Raw genomic sequence first — 15,891 nt, 5'->3', positions numbered from 1 at the left:
ATATCGCCTCTTTTGTCCATCTTTTTTTTCCTTGTATATTTGCCCACTTACTGCCACATTTTTTTATGCTGTAGTGAACACATTTCACCCTTTAAAATGTTGTGATTTATGATTCTGAATGGTCTTCATGTTGGCAAGGATAAGAAAGGTCGTATTACCTCTCTAATTGGCAAGTTAAGCTATATAAACAGGCCCTTATTTCGTCAATGATGTTATTTAAACCTAAGGTCAACCCTGAGAGAAGCTGGCTTGGGAAGATCCCTGGCAGATAAAAATGGATCTTTCACACAAACAAATTTCTGTCATGAAATGAAATTTACATGCTCAGAATGAATCTAAAATCTTCCATATACCATCAAGCTTCCTGAACTGCAAACTAATCCTTGCAAGACTACTTCCATGTTCAGCTTCTCTCAAAGTTGGTGTTTTTTTCAATAACAAGGAACCAGTGGATAGAACTTGACAGATTATTGCTCGTGCAGCCCAATGACAAGAAATAGCAACTATACTCTGGTTAGCAGTAAAAGGTCATTAAGAAGAGCTTCCACAACATATCTGCAGTCAGGCTACCTAGGTCATTTGCAGTAAGTCATCAAACTGTGGATTTTCAAAGCAAAAATGAACAAAAGCCTGAGTAAGAAAAATATTTTCCCTTCTGACAAAATTTTCTTCCTTATTAAAGAAAATTATTTAACATAATCAATGTATTTTCATATATATATATATCAATATAGTTTAAATGCAGGTGATATCCTTCTTTTTTCCAATTTGAGGAAACTTGCTACTGTGTAACAACTTAGCAATTAGAATGTGTTCTATACTGGAAGAACAATCTGCCTGTTAAAACGATGTTTACAATGTATGGTGTATATTATAGCACATTCCTTTGGACCTTGCCATTTATTTATGTCTAGCTGATTTAGTAGCTCTTAAAACCACCATCACACGGGCATACCACACAGGATAGCTAATTTTGTGCATAAACGAGATCAGGTGCAAAATGGATAACTGAAAGAATTCTACAACTTGGGCTGATTTGTGTGAGTAAAGCAAAGCAGTTCTTCCCTGGGCCAGCTTTGATATACTAAGCTTTTACTATTTCACACATTAAACTGAAGTAACAATGGGAGAATGCTCACATTGCTGGTGAAGAATATAATCCCATGTACTATCCAGTAACACTAATATATTCACTTCTATGAAACTAACTTTGGCCAGAAAACTTGTCTTTGCTACAAAACCAGTAGGTTGGAAAAAACACTCCTGTAATAGTTGCTGAATTTTCCTTCTCTTTTAAAACAAAAATTTATATTAACATGTTAATAGTATTGAAGATTTTGTTGAATTATATTTGATTTTATTATGTATGTGCAAAGCAACTATTTTGTTCCATCTTTATAAAAATCAAAGTATTAAAGATTTAAACACTACCAGAAATACATCAACATCATTATTATACAAAAAGATAGATCAACACTTTTATTAAGAGAAACATAAGAAAAAATGTTATAGGTCTGTTTAGACACCAATTCAAAGATAATCCTAGAACCCAAATATTCTACATTCTCATTACCTGGCACAATATGAGATGCAATGTCACTTAATTGTACAGGTGGAAATATTTTGTACCCATATAAGATACAAAATTTTATCTTATTCCATTTCATGGGAAAAAAAATTAGAGATATCTTGAGCAAAACTAAAATAAACACAGTAAATAAATCCTGAATAAAACCAAACATCTAAAGCAAATACTGACAGTCAGCATTCACAGTGACTGATGGAAAAATATTGAGTGACAGAATTTATTTAAGGGGCTATAACAACAGAAAGTTCACTAAAATTGCTGGATTTAACAAGGCTTAATAGAATTTTTTTAAATAATAATGATTACTGATTCCAGTGAGAATACCTATCCTCTATAATCAAGACTTTTACTATTGAGGTACTGCTCAGTATTCAAGCACACAACTGTTTTATTCACTCACAGGACAGAGATATGCTAAAGATGGGCCCAATTTAATATTGCTTAAGACAGTCAACTAAGATCCAGTAGAGTACATTGAGAAAACTTCTGACACATTTGAAAGGTTTGAGCTCACACTTTTTGTTACATTAAGTAAAAAAATTCAGCCACCAAAAGTGTTAGTCCCCATCAACCACTTGCTGTAACTTCACCTATACCAGATGACCTACAACTATTTCCAGGCATGATAATAAAGTAATTTAAATAAAAGAAGATTATTTCCAGTCTTGCAAAGCTTTACTAAGAAAGCAAGTAAGGAGTTTGCAAATAAGAATGTTAATAATTTTCTATGCATTTTAAAAAACTCACTCCTTATTAATTCTAATATATGAAAGTAGCACATAAAGGAAAAATGCGAAGTTTTAAATTAAGTTTGGCGCACATCTTTAACACAATTGCTATTTACTTTCTGCATATGGGACTGATCAGAAAATCAAATCTTACTAATTTCTATTAGCATTTAGTCCTATTTTTTGTACAAGTAATTTGAAAAGGATTTTATTTAAGTTGTATTAAATTGTCACTGAAGACATTGCAAACTGTTGCAATTGGGTCAAGGGAAGTTGGTTTTCTGGTACAAGGTATTAGGGAATATGGTCTAGTGCTGAAGTAGCTGAAATACTCAAGATTGATAGAAATCTCTTTTGTGGACTAAAACCAGCCTGGGCATATGCTGACTACTCAGTTTACTGAGGAACTAGAACTTGCCTATTTGGGTAAAAGCACAGTAGAAGAAACAAACCTAATCTTACTACTGAATCTTTCACTGTATCTTGCTGTTGCCTCTGCCATTACTTCTGCTGACAGTAGCTGCCACTCCTCACCACAGATGGAAGGTGCCAAGAGGGAACTGGAAAAAGGAGGTATGTAATTTTAAATCTTCCAGCACCAAATCCACTACATCCTAGCTAGTCTCTAGAGAGAAAGGATGACCTGGTGATGTTTCAGTGATATTAAACACAGAATAAAAATTAAAAATTTCTACATTGAGCAAATAAACCAAAACAGTCATTGAGGCATACATACATCATGTTTTTTCTTTCTGAATCTTTTAAAGTGCATTTATGTTAGTAATTGTTTTCTTAAACTGAGATGATAATTTTATTGTCTATAGAGATCTGTGCTTATTATATAGTTGCACTATATGTTGTTATGTGCCACTTGGAAAAATATGCATTTCATGTATGAAGTCAAGAAATACATGACTTTTAACTGGTGTCCTGTGATTGAACTCAATATACTCAGAATAACTCCATGCCAATAATATTTTTCTTCTCCTCGATGCCTGCAACTCTGTTTTAATTTTTGGAATCTGTAGCTAATGCACCTGGTCACAGCACTGCCATGGGAACTGAGAAGACACAACACTTACCACTGGATTCCACTATGCATCATACCCAGTTAGTGTGCATGGGTTTAGAGATCAGACAATCCAGTTGCTACATTCTATAAAAATGTGGGAACATCACTAACAAACTCGCTGTATATTACAAGAGATATTAATTCCCATTCAGACACCAAAAAGTAGAGCCTGAACAGAAGATAAATCCCTACATCAGCCACCAGTGGGCTTGGGGGAAATAGGGAAGCTTATACTTGGAGTATTAATTTAGGATTATTGAACAGTCACAAATTCTATCAAAAGGCTTTCCACTCACTAACATTCTAAGGCAAAAATGAAGAGTTTTGCTTGATTGTAACAGATTTGATGTTATTTCAGCACAACTGCATCAACACCAATACCCCCAAAAATGTAACTTGTTAAAAAAAATAACAAGGACTGCTATCCTAGGAATTACATCAATGAATATGTTCAATTTCACAAGTATTTTGTAACAATACAATGTATTCATAATATGGTAACATATGCACTAGTTTCTTTTTTAAATACATTTTTAAAAAGTTATTATGTAACAGAAACAGTAGAAAAGCATGATGTTGAGTTCATGTAATGTAGTGTAGCTCTGATTTTAACTGCTGTAGGCTGGTCTAATATGAAGCAGTTTGCAAAAGTGCAACTTACTACATATAATTACATACATCCTATATGTACATATGATTCATACATACATGTATTAAGATTACATATTGTTGTACAATGCATCTCTGAACTTTACTGCTCTACACTCTTCTAGAAAAAAAAAAGTAGGAATATAGTCTATTCTACAGATCCATGATAAACAAAACGTAAGAAATACATTAGGGAAACAAACCAAGCAATGTACCATCTCCAACACTGGCCTGTAATGTCAGAACCTTTGGAAGCTTATTACTACCTCAGCTACTTCCAATTTGATAGAGAGAAATCAGCCTTTGCCTCTGACTTATGATGCAAGTCTTCACTGTCTGCCTGTTGCATCTGCAAAAACTTCACTTACCTCTTCTTCTTTCAGACTCCCTTTACCTGATGTAGTCTTTCAATACATCATCACCCAGCACATGCATTTTCCCCAGAACTTTTGCAGTTGATTTTTTTATTTATCCATGACACTAGTAAATCTACTTTGTGTCTGTAACTAGAATGTCAAAAGTTACTATCTTATACCATGTTGAATATCATTTTACTGCCGTCTTATATTCTCTTTTTGCCTTTCTCTGTTATCTTTCCTCTTATTTTAAATGCAAGATTTTGACAGCATAAACATTCCATTTACTTTGTGTTTGTACCACAAGCTCAGAACAGACCTCAAGATCCTAACTCAGAGAATGAGAAAGACAAATCAGGTGATGTACTATGAAATTATAATGCAGTGGTGTCTATATCACTTACCCCTCTCTTCTTCAACATCAGCTATAAAATTCCACAGCTAAATGAAATTCAAACAACTTTCATTAAATTAAACATAACAAATTGCTGAAGCGTCCTCCTTTCCATCTAGACATGGTGCAAGGAACCATTCCATGCCAGGAGCCTAAAACACAAACTTATATTAAATCATTTCACTCTAAAAGAGAAAATATTACAAATTAATTGAATGGCTGGAATAGATATCAAGCAACTACTGCAATATGTTCAGAGGTAGAAAAAAGATACGCCACACAGTCCGAAGGGATGAGTGTTGTCTGTATAGTACAGTACACCAGTTGTTTAAAATTCTGCCTTGCAAAGGGGTTGCAATTAATTGCAGAACATCTTCTCTTTATTTCATAAAAAATAAACACTTACAGCATACTACAGCATATGATGCACTGGAAACTGTCATATTCTAAATCTGTTCTATAATACAATCCAGACTTTTAGCAAGGAAATAGTACCAAGCAAAGGATGAGCATGAGATGTTTTGCCTATAATGACAAATGGGATAAAACTAATCATAAAGTTGAGAACATATGCAGGTAGTTAAAGTGGCAGTTCAATGGGTGAAAATAAACTGAGCAATATTATTTACAATGAAGGACACTGCAAGTTCTCAGAAATGTAACTCAGAATAAATTCATAAAATTAAATATGATTTCCATGGTAGAAACTGAAGGAAAATAAGACGAGTGATTGCAAGTAGTTGTACTGGTGATAGCATAAACCTTTTAAGAAGCTAAAAGAAATCTGTTTGAAAGACCTTTTATAAATGAGGAGAATGAGATATGCTGTGGTTTTTGTTTTGTTTGTTGTTCAATTTTTGTTGTACTTCTCAAAAGACTTAGAAATATGGACTACTATACAACCATTTAAAACTAGGCAATAGGATTAGAAGGGAGAGATTTAACACACAGAGATAGAGAGATTAACAGATACAGAAATACTTAATTCAAAAATTACTTAACTCCTAATAGGCACCAGCTCTTAGAAACAACTGAAGTTTCATATAACATTATTCTTCTTTTATTTTTATCCTTTTTTAAAAAGGAATTTATTGACTAGTGTACAACTGCTCTATCATGAATTGCAGTATATTTCAGTGGCAAAAGACAAAATGTTCTAATTAATTTGAAAACAATACCATGGAACACACACAGCTGTTCAAGAAGCACACAGAACCTGTGCCAAGCTCCCTTAAAAAAGGCTTCAGGAAAATTCCATTGATTTGATCTAAAGGCATTTCTTACAATTTGGGAATTTTATTATATCTAAAAATTATATATCACTTTTCAATAATTTCATACACAGCTCATCAATTTCCTTATTTTCCCAGTTGCTAATTAACCACTGCTAAAAACTTCACCCTAGAAAGATCTTTCATTATTGTCTGATATTTGGACATTTGTCCAATATCTTTGCTTGCAAGTACTTATCTGGTGAGCATTATATAGGAGATGTTTGCACTTTACTTAATCAAGCCATGGAAATCAGTGCTACAGAATATCAGAATGCAGTTAGTAGCATAACTATTAGATATAAAGTTGGGTTACTAAGGACAAATTCTTTCCATATTTTCACTTCTTACATTCTTTGTTGTCACTAGGGATACACCACTAAGGACACGGATTTGATATAACAACATGTATTAGAAACATCTAAAAATTGGATTTATGCCACGCTAATCCTGGGTGAACTGAAATGATTTGGTGCCACTCGTAAAATAATTTTTAAAAAGCATGATATAATCACTTTTTTATATTTGGCAACAGTGAAAGTGATTGAAAAAAAATCTAATTCATACTATGCCTGACAGTTCATATTGCAAAACTGAGATTACTTCCCATCTCATCTATAACATCTCAACAGTAGAAGAGCTTGTTTTTAAGCAATATAGAAAGTGTAACCACACATATTATCTCTGTATGAGCCACTCAACTGTGTTGATTCTGAGCAGCAATTTGATACAAAAATGATTTTAAAAAAAAAATGAAAAAATATCTGTACACTCATGCAAACCTACATACATGGGCTAGATCCTGAAAAAATAATCCAAGAAGTCTTTTCTAGGTCTTTGTAACAGCAGTACTTTGCTATTTAAGTACAACAGATAACTACACTCAGTCTATGGAAGAAAACAATTTCCCACTCCTCTCTGTGTAAGTTTTTAGATAGCGATTGGAGAGGTTTATCAGAACACTTTAAGTCAGGTCATTGAGACAAGCTGTTAAAAGAGTAAAGTCAAAGAAGAGTCAATTGCTAAGGCCTTTGTCACTCAGAAAAATGAAGAACTTGTAACCAGGTGCAGTAGGAATCACACACATGCAAAAAGGCATACTCGCATTTATACCCATACATGCCAACACACACACAGTTAAGATCTATGGAAAACAAGGCAAAACTTTCTTGACTAATGAACCATTTCATAGAGGATAAAAAAAATGTAGTTCTTTTTAAATTATTATGATGAATTTCAGGAAAAATAACAAAGCAATAAATATACTAACTAATGTTACCACTATGATTTGGCCTGTAAGATGGCAAACAACTTTGATATTCTTCATTACAAGTACATGAACACTGCACTGGTTAGGGTGGACTCCCCCACACCCCCAACTATGCTCTCTATTAGCAAGTGACTATATAAGTGTTTCTGATGGAGAAAGACAAAAGCTATCTTCTCCAAGACAACACCTCATATTTGAGAAATTCAGCAGCAATGGGAACTTGTGAATAATTTTGAGGGAGGAGAGGACTTTGTCCATTTATCATAGTAGTACAGTCCCAGTAGGTCAGAAGGCTTGAGTGAGAATGCTTTACACTCACTCATCCCCATTGCCAAGGGCAACAGAGTTCCTTCCACATCCCTTAGTACATTATCTCAAACCAACACAGATTGGCATATGCGTTCTCACCTAATGCTGCAGAGTATCGGCTTAATTGAGTTCTAATATATTCATATCTTACGAAGGGGTTACAAATAAAATAGGGGGAAATCATCTAAACAAACATTATAGGGCAGGAAACCAAGACATAGCAGTATTGCATGTTACACACATGAAACAAGTGCTTTCCTTCTCCCATCCATACACAACATAGAAATGGGCACACATACACTGAATAACCAGAGCAAAATCCAGAAGAAAGCCATCAACGAGAAAAACAGAGAAACAATTCCAAGCATTATTAGAAGAAACAAAATATCAAGGATTTCATAACAAAGACAAAATAGCAGGATAGCAGTGCAATCAAAAACTATGTGTTTATATATTTATTTATATTCATACTGAACTTACAAGTCAGGGTAAAAATCAGACAGAAAATGACAGTGTATTATTAACACCTTCCTTGAAATGCTATCATTGCAAATAAAGGGTAAACACAAGCATTGGAAAGTAATTGAAATGAATACTGAAGACACACTACTACTAGAACAATGATAGTGTTGTTAGCCTCTCTGGAATTTGTTCTCAGGGTCTTTGTCATTCCCATTGCTGCCAAATTAATCAAATTTGAGGAAGGTTTGGAACAGAAAGTTATAGTAAAAAGCTTTCCATCAAATTTTATACATGGGCCCACAAGTCTGCTGCTCCCTAGAAACAAATACAGGCATCACTGTCATTTATTTCCAAGCCTCTTGACCTTCTGTATGAGGAGGGAGCCTAAAAGCGGGGCACTAAACTATACAACAACTTAGATCTGGAAGAAAAAAAAAAGGACAAAAGGAAATTTCTTTTAAGATAGCAAACATGAATTTTACTAGACTTTTAATGGTTGATTCTCTTGCTCTTTCAAAAAATACTGCATATCTTTGAATCAAAAGACATCTAATCCTATTTTATACCTCACTAAGAAAGAGTTATCTCTGAGAGCCTAAAATACCCTAGACCACTTCTCTCTAAAGACTCAAAAAATAGGAATGTGGAGATCAACATATTCAAAGGAAGATTCAGCTGCACAAGCCTGGGAAAAGTTCACTAGTAATCCAAATTCCCAGAAAACATTTTGATCTGGAGAAGATCCGAACTCATCAAAAATTTCACTGGAAACGTGAGAGGACTACAGTATTTTATGTTTGTATGTACAGTGTTTAGGCAACGATAAAAGCTGTTAGAAATCAATACTGAAGGTGCACCTCACTGTAGCACTCAGTGACTAATAAATGGTTCCTTTTTCAGTATATTGTGAAACAGCAACTCATCCCTTCTCCATGAATGTGAAGGAAGTTATTTACAATGGAGAGGAGTCAGGAGTAACTGATAAGATTGTTCAGAAGAAGAAGGTAGCTGGCACTTCCAAGACAGAAATCTAGTACACCTTTTTTCCCTATAAAAGATTTCCAAACACTAAGTAGAAGGAGCACTTCTGCATAGTCTCGCTTTTACTAATTCCATTTTTTTGCCCACACGTATATTTAGCTCTTTATTTTAACCATTAGAAAGAAGCACAATAGAGTTATTCCAGCATGAGAGTGGGTCACAGCAGCAGAAATTGCCATCTCATGTAGCACATGCAGGCTACATATGAAAAGGCAAAGCTTCTCACTTCATCACTGAGGATTGACTGTTTACTTGAGGAAACATCTTAGAAAGTGAAAGGATGAAGGATATTCATTTAAAGCTTCTGTCTTGGATTAAAGCACCTTCTCCTAAAGGCTGAGTAATCTACTAAACTATGTAATACAAGTACTTCTAAAAAGTGCAGTGGAGGGGCATCTTCTTTGTGATTATCCATTTCTTACCCCCTCCATGAAATTGTCTGAGGTTTAAAAGTGCTAAGGACACTTCCTCACACCTAAACAATTTACAGCAGCAGCCATCACCACTCTCCAACCTTTATCTCCCATACATAAATTATCCCAGCCTCCCACAAATCTACCTTGTAATTTCTTACATTTGGAACATAGCATGTTTTATTTTAGTGACTTATCCTTTTAAAGTTCAATCAGCTCCAGAGGAGACTATTTCTAGAACATTATTTGTGATACATGAAAAGTAAAGACAGTATGGAAAGGGAATACACACATTAATTGCAGTTTTTTCATGCCAGTTATACAACAACACACTCTTAGCCATGCATGGTAAAAATAATGAGACAAAAGATGACACATGAAAAGGATCTTATCCTCTTCCCAAAAATTAATGCATATACACTACCTGCTTAAAAGTCCAAATTAGCTGTCATCCTAGATTTGTGTAAAGCTTTAGGAAAGAATGGTGTGAGGGCTCTCTATAGAAAATTACACCAAGTGAAGGCTATTTCACTAATTAACACCCCTTCATGAAAAAATGCTTATCTCCTTTTAACATAAGCTTCTTTTAAGTAGAGAAAAGACCCCAAACCTTCACAGAGCCCTGACTTCAACATCTGTTGGTATTCCCTGCACAGAAGTGTGCTTCTGTGTGCATGTTTATCAGAAGAGGTCATCAAGGGCTTGCTTGGTTTATTCATCATTTTAAGGCAGTCCCATTCGAAAAGCTTCTGTTAATGTCAGTGAAATCTAACCCTGACAGAAGTTTCAGAGGTCACATATTTGGCACGCTACATTTAGAAACCCAAGTACAAAGTTGACGAGGACGCTTCAAACACAGGGGATTACAGCGGAAATAGGTCTCCTTATACCAAACTGGCTATTGAGCAAATTCAAAGAACACCACAGTGAGACTGCTCGATGCTATTAAAGCTTATATTCTTGCTTTATTTTTTTTCACTGGCTAAATCAATTCTCTCATTTGGCAAAACCCAGCACAAAAATAACACTTTATTTTTACTACAACAGAAAAGAAATAGACATGAGACACAAAATCATGTAGTGCATGACCTATAAAAAGCAGATACTTACAGTTCGTAGGAACTGTATTTCATCTTCCCCTCCTTCACCCCCTTCAGCCATGGCTCTTGAGGAGTCAGCTCTGCTGAGCCTCTGATCACCTCCACTGTCAGCTCACTGCGCTCTGAACAGCTCCTCTCCTATCAGTATTAGCATATAGCTAATCCACAGCCATATAGGGAGCTCAGCTAACTCCACTGCACTGCAGACTGTCAGTCAACCCCCTCACTGCCAGAGCCAACTGCGCTGCTTTGCCAGCTCCTAGCAAGCAGATCTTTTCCTTTCCTCTCTACCCTGGAGGCAAACCCCCCTACTGTTAAGCTATTGCAGGAAGCATTATATGCATCACTAGGTGTTGATTTTTTTTTACCCTCCAGATGCTGTCTGGTCAAAACAGCAGTAATGGTGAAGTGTTAATGAAAGCAGAGCTTGTGCTTCCATTTTCACAGACCAGGATACCCAATTTTGCACTGATATTCTGCATAAATTCAGCAACTCTGAACCTACTGATTATGCAGCAGAAGGATGTAAATCTGATGATCAGAGGACAAGCTGATTTTGACAGCAGGTATTTTCAACTTGCTTACTATAATTTCCATTCCTTGCTTTCTGCATAAGCAGCTGCAAATCTGATTTTCAAGATGACTTCATTATCTGAACTAACTAGGTGTAGTTATTTGTGCTATCCTTTTACATGGTATTTATATCTATATCTTAAGGACTTCAGGGGTTTTATCTGTACCTTTTACCTTTTCAGGACTGCCTCTGAATATGTATAGAGGATGGTACAGATTTACTTCAAAGCCCATAAAACACAGTTATGTTAGAATAAAACTTAACCTCAAATTTTAGTTCCATAATGAAGAAATTTGTAATTCATGAAAATTGCTATTTATTACTTCAATATGAGCAAATGATCAAGGAAAAAATAGATCAACTCTAGAACAAAATTTAATTAAGTGAAGGGAGGAAAAACAGAAAGGACACAAAGAAATGGAAAAAAAGCACTAAGGAAGCTTAGCCAATTTACTATATTATCTTGAATTTTGTGGTAAGGTTGCAACCACAGCCTCCCCATACATTCCACCCCTGAGAAGAATCTTCCAAACTCTGTGCAGTCCATATTTACATTGATACATTCCCTTACAGACTGTCACATGCAGACAACCTTTTTCTTAATAGGAGCATATTTATGTTTTACAAATTAAAAACATAGGCATAAAGGTAAGGGAAGAATATCTTTCTTGGGGTCACAAGGAGAAGTGTAGCATACTGAAAACTGAAACTCCATACTCTGTGCCCACAGGCTTATACATTTACACACAACTGTCCTCTGGACATGCAACCAAATGCACTATGCCTTTCCATCCCCATGTCCCTACCCTCCTCCTCCAAAATTAATAGTATTCTGATTTTGTACTAATTAAAATAGTTACAAGCCAAACAGTGAAATGCCCAAGAGTTTCTCTTCTTGATAGGTAAAATGGTTTAAAAATTATTTATTTCACTCTGTCTTATTACCCTGAAAACTCTGTCCAAAAAGTAATGACAATCCCATGACTCAGCAACAGGTAATTTCAGGTCATAAGCAACTCAGAAGCCTCTAGCTGACAGTCACACAGGCTCTCCCTGCCAGTCCATCCACTCCCTTTCCCCACCCCATAGTTTTGGTTGGTTGCTGTGCGAAAGAAAAAGAGCTTTGTGCAAGATAGAGGCAATATGGCAGAAAAATATTTCTCTGAAGTGTCAGAAAACTGATATGGTTGGTGTTTGAGCATCCAGTTTTTTGTTAGACTTTTATGCTGTTTATTTTGAACGCCAGCCATCTTTGGATGAATACTTTTTCTCCTTCCTTATTAAAACAAAGAACATAGCCTTACAGATCTTCCTTATGGAATATTGTTACTCCAGGGGAAGGGGGGGGGGGCAAAGGAGTGCGGGAAATTTGCCTAAAAAAAAAGCATGCCACTTGGTGTTTTTAGTAAAAATCAGATCAGGTAGAGAGGCCTACTATGATACATGCTTATCCATACAGCTGTATTCTTTACTACTCTACATTCTAGTGGAAGGTGTCCTTGACTGGGGCAGGGAGGGGAGAGGGAGGATGTTGGTGATTTTTAGGAATCCTTCCAACCCAAATCATCGTATGATTATGTTATATTCACAATGGATTTGATACAGATATTTCAAGGCAAAATCTATAGATATAAGGACAGCTTTTCTGTAAATGAAACAACCTTCCAAGCACAACATTTTACTTTGAAAGATTATAAACAAGAAACACTTGAAAACCTGAGAAAATAAGCACAAGACTCATAAAAACTATGAGTGTTTATTTCCTTCACAAATGGAAATCAATGTCACACAGACCAACTGCTGGTCAAATTTTGTTTAAGTTATGCAGTAATATTCCAAATAGTAAGTTCTGAACATGCAAAGCTGACATGAATCCATCTGAATCAAATGAAAAGAGGGAATAATATAACTTTTCAAATGTTTTCCATTAAAATGCTTCCTACAAAACTGAGAAAATTTAAATAATATATTTATATCAGTTAATATAGATAGCTATGGGTATCTATGTCTGCAAGTCCTAATAAAGCAGGCAGATATAGAGGTCATCAATTTATTTTTTCTTTAAACAGATGTCAACATGCCAGGATCTCAGTTTGCATTTTTTAAACAGACAAAGCATATGGTAAAAGGAATACCTTGAGTATTATAACAAAGATTAAGTAAGATATCTAAAATTCTGATCATGTCAAACCAGTAGGTTTGTTTCTCTAAGTCCCATTATGTTTTGATACTCAGCTGCACAAAGTGCATTGCTTTAGGAAACGATTTCCCGCCATAATAGGCAAAGTATTTTGGTTAGATTTCCTCTTTTTAAAAATTGTTAAGTGTAATGAAAAACCATTTCATAGCACTTCTATTCCTTGGAGTTTTGTTCTGCTTGGTGTTATGACAGGAAGTTTAAGGAGAAAAATATTGAGCTGCTACAGCATAATGACATGTACACCTCCTCAAGATATAGCCTTTTTTTCCTAGGACTTCCCCATTGCTCCAAGGTTAAGATTTGGCTGTTTATGGAACCACACTAAATTAGAAGCTGCATTTACACAAAGTATAGTGCCTTGCACTTCTGATTTCTTAATACTAACTTGCGTTGAAAAAAGCCCCTTTCTAAAACCCCAAAATTTACTGAAGCTATGACTGAAAGAATATGCCATCAGGTCACTGCAGTAAATCAATATAAAACAACCATAGATCACACACACTGTATATATGTGTGTGTGTATATATACACATACATACTCACTCTGCTTTAGTGGAGAGGACCCTGAGGTGCAACATTCCACTGTGAAAGCCACACAGGTCAAATAATCTGAATTTGTATGACTCTGTGTTTTATGATATCCTACTCAGCCCAATCAATTCTAAATCTGTAATTTAGCACTTTTGCTGCTGAACACATTCTGGACAGAGTCCATGGCATTTTCAAGCTATAAAAGAACTTGCCTACAAATCAAATTTAAGGAAGACTTCCTTTCAGTTTTCAGCACAAGCATGCTGCCTGCTTATTCTCCAATATAAGCTCTTCCCTTTTACTAGGGGATTCAGGCTGACTGATTCTTCACATGAGTTCTTGATTCTATGTTAGCTTTGGGCAAGCTTCACTGCTGTTGCCACCAAACAAGAACTCAGAATTTTTATAGGGGCAGTAACCTGGCAATAAATTAATAACATGGATTTAACAAAATAAATAATCATCCTGTTGTAATAAATGGATATCCGAAATGTAAACAACTTCTTATTGTATGTATTTTGCCTTTCTGAAGGTTGACTCAACACCCCCAATCAAAGATGAATCAAATACCTTTTAGAAGATATTTGCAAAATCTGCAACAGTAAGTACATGCACACTCACATTTTCAAAAGCACAGGTAATACCAGTTACCCAAGTGTCTGTTGGATGAGACAAAATTATATTCTACACTGATAATTACAGGCTTTAGTGCTAGAATTTAGATTCTTCTTAAAAGACTGACATGTCTCTGCATTCTTTATATGCCTCTCAAGTACAAAAACATGCACAGATTTGAAAACACCATTATAAGAAACAAATTGTTTTCTTTACAAAAAATTCACAAAAGTATTCAAATTCATTATATTGGCTATTTTTAGCAGTGAGCTCCTTGTTCAATTCACAAATATTAGGCATTTAAAACAGGTGAACATTCACAGACAATTACTCTGAATATGCAATGACAAAGTTTTTTGTCCACTTTTGGTTTGGTATTTTGTTGTTTTTGTTTTGTGGTTTTTCTGGGAGTTTGGGTTTGGGGTTTTTTTTAGGTTATTCTAAGGGAACTGCATTACATTTTGCTGTGGAAAATGTAGGATCTTAGTCAAATTGAGGGAAACCTTCATCAAAAGATTACCAGTTTGAGAATTAGAGAGAGAATGATTTTAGCAATTTATACATATTTTTAAATTTCATCTACATTTTTTTTGTCCTTTTAAAAATGCCTTTTGTTGGGTTGTACATACATCCTGTGTCACTGCTTTGTTATATATTGCAAAGTTTTATTTTGTTTTTAAAAGTTGAGGCAATCTTTGATGCAATTCTTTATGAATATAAAAAGAATAAAGTATATCATATAATGTTACAGAAGCCATAGCATAGCATTAGTACTGCTTTTAAGACCTAATTCAGTGACTTTTCAAGCAAATTCAGCACTATTTAATTCAAAATGAGGAAAGGACAGTGTCTCAGAACAGATGCTCAAAACTGCTTTCTTCACCAATGATGAAAAGTTTATGCTAGATTGCCATCTGGTGGTACCAGGTTAAAAAGAGTCTGTGACTAAATAAGCATAACCATTCGCATTATTTTAACCTAAGTCATTGGGAGTCTCATCTCCAATTTTATTATAGACTATGCAAAACATTTTTTACTGTAGTCTATGCTATAAACTTTCATACTGCACCTTTTCAGTTCTTCTCAAAAAGAAAAAAACAAGCAACAAAACAAAAACCCACACAAACAAACAAAAACATGCAAAAAAGTATGCTCACAAGTTCTTTTCCAAAACCTTAAAAGCCAATACATCAGTAGGACTTTCTAGTTTCCAAATACATATTTGCTCCAAACCCAGTTTACTTAAGCCTGCCAAAGCTAAGATTTTCTACATCTTTCAAAAATCTCCCCGTGAAACTGGAGCTGAAGGAGTGAACAGG

At 35.0% G+C, this 15,891-nt stretch overlaps 1 protein-coding gene across 1 annotated transcript in view; it reads right to left on the bottom strand.

Moving 5' to 3' along the window:
• The window catches only part of RYR3 (ryanodine receptor 3), a 199,670-nt gene extending 188,801 nt beyond the window's left edge, over positions 1-10,869 (bottom strand). The window contains exon 1 of the mRNA XM_071558067.1: positions 10,663-10,869. Within this exon, the coding sequence (XP_071414168.1) occupies positions 10,663-10,713 (51 nt within the window). The 5' untranslated portion in view covers positions 10,714-10,869. The remainder of the gene's footprint in view (positions 1-10,662) is intronic.
• Between the last annotated feature and the right edge of the window lie 5,022 nt (positions 10,870-15,891).

The sequence above is a fragment of the Pithys albifrons genome, chromosome 6 (assembly GCF_047495875.1).
Source record: "Pithys albifrons albifrons isolate INPA30051 chromosome 6, PitAlb_v1, whole genome shotgun sequence".
NCBI lineage: Eukaryota > Metazoa > Chordata > Aves > Passeriformes > Thamnophilidae > Pithys > Pithys albifrons.
This window is presented reverse-complemented; position numbering and strand designations above follow the sequence as displayed.